General features: G+C 50.6%; 1 protein-coding gene across 1 annotated transcript; it reads right to left on the bottom strand.

The window, feature by feature from the left end:
• Window positions 1–281: 281 nt before the first annotated feature.
• LOC112404381 (protocadherin beta-14) lies at window positions 282–2762 on the bottom strand. Its single transcript, XM_024752326.1, has one exon. It carries the CDS (start codon window positions 2760–2762, stop codon window positions 363–365), a length of 2400 nt encoding a protein of 799 aa, XP_024608094.1. The 3' UTR covers window positions 282–362.
• Window positions 2763–3119: the final 357 nt, after the last annotated feature.

Genomic DNA, 3119 nt, shown 5'->3' with positions numbered 1-3119 from the left:
GTATCTATGCTTTGATGAAATGTCTAGAAGTAAATTACATACATTGTGGCATTTGCTCTTAACACTTGAGTTTGCACCTCCAAATAATAACATCGTCTCGCATAACTATGCCATTATCAGAACGAATTAGCAATAACTCCATTAATATGACATTTTGACCAAATATATGAAAAAGCAGAACACAGATTATTTTTCCATGTCATTATAGCCACAAATAAAGATTTTTAAAGCAACTGTGAGGAGAACATGAGGAATGATAATGCATGCAACTACCGTCCAACGTAAAATCTATTACAGATTGGCAAAATGGATCCACATTTTGCCAAGAATGGCAAAAGATTAGAAGTTTAAAGTAAATTATTCTATTGAATGTTGAATCCAAAGCTATTCCTAAAGTTCTCATTTTCTCCTATATGCCTACCGGTGTCTTGGACTGGAAGATTAGGGATAATCGGCTTCAGAAATTTAAACTCATTCGTCCCAGTACCTCCCATGAGACACACCTCGTACTGGTAGCTCTGGGACAGGGTCCCCGTGCCGCTGACGTCCACCAGGTGGCCCGGAAAGTGGCCCTCGGGCACCGAGCAGCGACCCACCGAGGCCGCCCCGCCCCTCCTGCACAGCCGCACCGCGACGAACACCAGCACTGAGAAGACGAAGAGCGACGACACCGACGCCAAGGCCACCACCAGGTAGACGGTGAGAGGGGCGGCCGGGGCCGCGTCCGCCGCTTCCGCTTCCGGGGCCGGCAGGTAGGGCTGCGAGAAGCCGTCCACCAGCAGCACGTGCAGCGTGACGCTGGCCGAGAGCGGCGGCTCGCCGTTGTCCTTGACCAGCACCACCAGCCTGTGCTTGGCCGCGTCGCGCTCGCTCAGCAGCCGGGCCGTGCGCACCTCGCCGTTGTGCGCCCACACGCCGAACAGGCCGGGCTCCGTGGCCTTGAGCAGCTGGTACGACAGCCAGGCGTTCTGGCCCGAGTCACCGTCCACCGCCACCACCTTGGTCACCAGGTAACCCGCCTCGGCCGCCCTGGGCACCAGCTCGGTGCAGGGCGCCGAGGCGTTCTGCAGCGGGTACAGCACGAAGGGCGCGTTGTCGTTGTCGTCCACCACGAGCACGCGCACCAGCGCCTGGCTGCTGAGGGCCGGCGAGCCGCGGTCGGCGGCGCCCACGCGGAACTCGAACGCCCTTAGGGCCTCGTAGTCCAGGGACCTCAGGGCGAACAGGTGGCCGTTGTCCGGGTTGATGGACACCAGGGAGGCCAGGGGCACGTGCGCGTCGAGGGTCGGCAGCAGCGAGTAGGTGACCTGGGCGTTGGCGCCCTCGTCTCTGTCTGTGGCGCGGACGCTGCCGATGTGCAGGGCGGGGCTGTTGTTCTCGCGGACGGACAGGGTGTAGGAGGTCTGGGTGAAGGCGGGGGCGTTGTCGTTGACGTCGGACACCAGCACGGTTATGTTGTGCTCGGTTTTCAGCCTGGGGGTTCCCATGTCAGTGACGGTGATGGTGATGTTGTACTCGGCTCTTTCCTCTCTGTCCAGTGCTTTTTCTGCAACTAGAGTGAAAAAGTTCTTGAAGGTCCGTTTCAGAAAAAATGGGAGGTCATCTTGAATAGAGCAAACGACCCTCCCATTTTCCCCAGAGTCTTGGTCTCGGACACTAAAAAGAGCCACAAGGGTCTCTGAGGCGTTCTCTGGAATTATCTTTGTAATTGATGACATGGTCACTTCTGGTGGATTGTCATTTATATCTATTACTTTAACCAGAAGAGTGCATTCTTCCGAAAGACCCCCACCATCTGTTGCCTGAATATTTATAATGTGTGACTGTATTGCTTCAAAGTCCAAGTGTGATCGCAAATGAACTTCCCCAGATGGTGGATTGATTTCAAATGTTTTACGAATATCTTCTGATGCATGAAAAAATGTGTAAGATATTTTCCCATAGTTTCCTGCATCCAAATCCTTAGCAGAGATGGTGATAATCCAAGAGCCAACAGGTGTGTCCTCCAGGACCTGCACCTCGTAGAGCCTCTGAGGAAACTCTGGGGCATTGTCATTGATGTCCAAGACCTTGATGAGGACCAAAGTTGTCCCAGACCTGGGCGGGGATCCACCATCCAGTGCTATGAGTGTTAATCTGAGCTCAGGCTCCTCCTCATGGTCCAACGCTCTGTGCAGGACTAGTTCAGGGTATATCTTTCCATCACCACTGTCTTGAATTTTAATGTGGAAGTGAGAATTCGGGCTAACTGTGTAGTTTTGGAGACTGTTGCTTCCTACATCCAAATCTTGGGCACTCTCCATTAGGAATGTGGTTCCAATAATGGTACTCTCTGATATTTTAATAACTATTTCCTTGTCAAGAAATGTAGGGGAGTGATCATTTATATCTTTGATATGCAGCTCAGCCCGAAAAAACTGTAAAGGGTTTTCCAGTACCATCTGAAAATGCAGAACACAGGGCTCCGTGGAGTCACACAGCTCTTCCCGGTCCAGTTTCTCATTTACGAGCAAATCCCCGGTCAGCAAATCGATGTGCAAATGCTTTTCATTATCATCACACACTACCCGCGCCTCCCGCGAAGAGAGCTCCTCCACCCCAAGCCCCAGATCCCTTGCCAGATTGGCCACAAAAGAGCCAATTTCTGTTTCCTCTGCCACAGAATAGCGCACAGACTCAGGACCTGCCTGAGACAATCCCAGTAAAACAAAGATAATCAGAACTTGCCTTTTCCGCAGAACGAGTGCCCCTCTGATCTCCATGGTTTCTTCAAGAAACCTCTTTTGTGGAAAAATTTAAGTTCAGCTCTAATTTTGCAAGCTGAGGCTCTGATTATTTTTTTAGTTGGAAACTTCTAGAGAGTATGTAAACCTCCAGCAGGTCTGTAGGTGAAGCTCCTTAATATCTCTCTTTTCAGTGGGTTGGATGCTCTCTGTTCCCGTGAATAATGGAGCCCACAGTGTTGTAGAAGCACTCTTTTCATCTTATCCTGCAGCGCCACCATGTGTCTCTATGAATTTTTTCAGTAGAATTTTTTTTTTCTCTTTGAACAAGTAATTCATCTGGAGTATTTTAAAGCAAATCCCAGACATCACGTATTTTTACCTCTAAATACTTCA

This window comes from Neophocaena asiaeorientalis, unplaced genomic scaffold, assembly GCF_003031525.2.
Source record: "Neophocaena asiaeorientalis asiaeorientalis breed wild unplaced genomic scaffold, Neophocaena_asiaeorientalis_V1.1 scaffold204, whole genome shotgun sequence".
NCBI lineage: Eukaryota > Metazoa > Chordata > Mammalia > Artiodactyla > Phocoenidae > Neophocaena > Neophocaena asiaeorientalis.
Note: the sequence above shows the minus strand (reverse complement) of the source record. Positions and strands in the feature narration are given on the sequence as shown.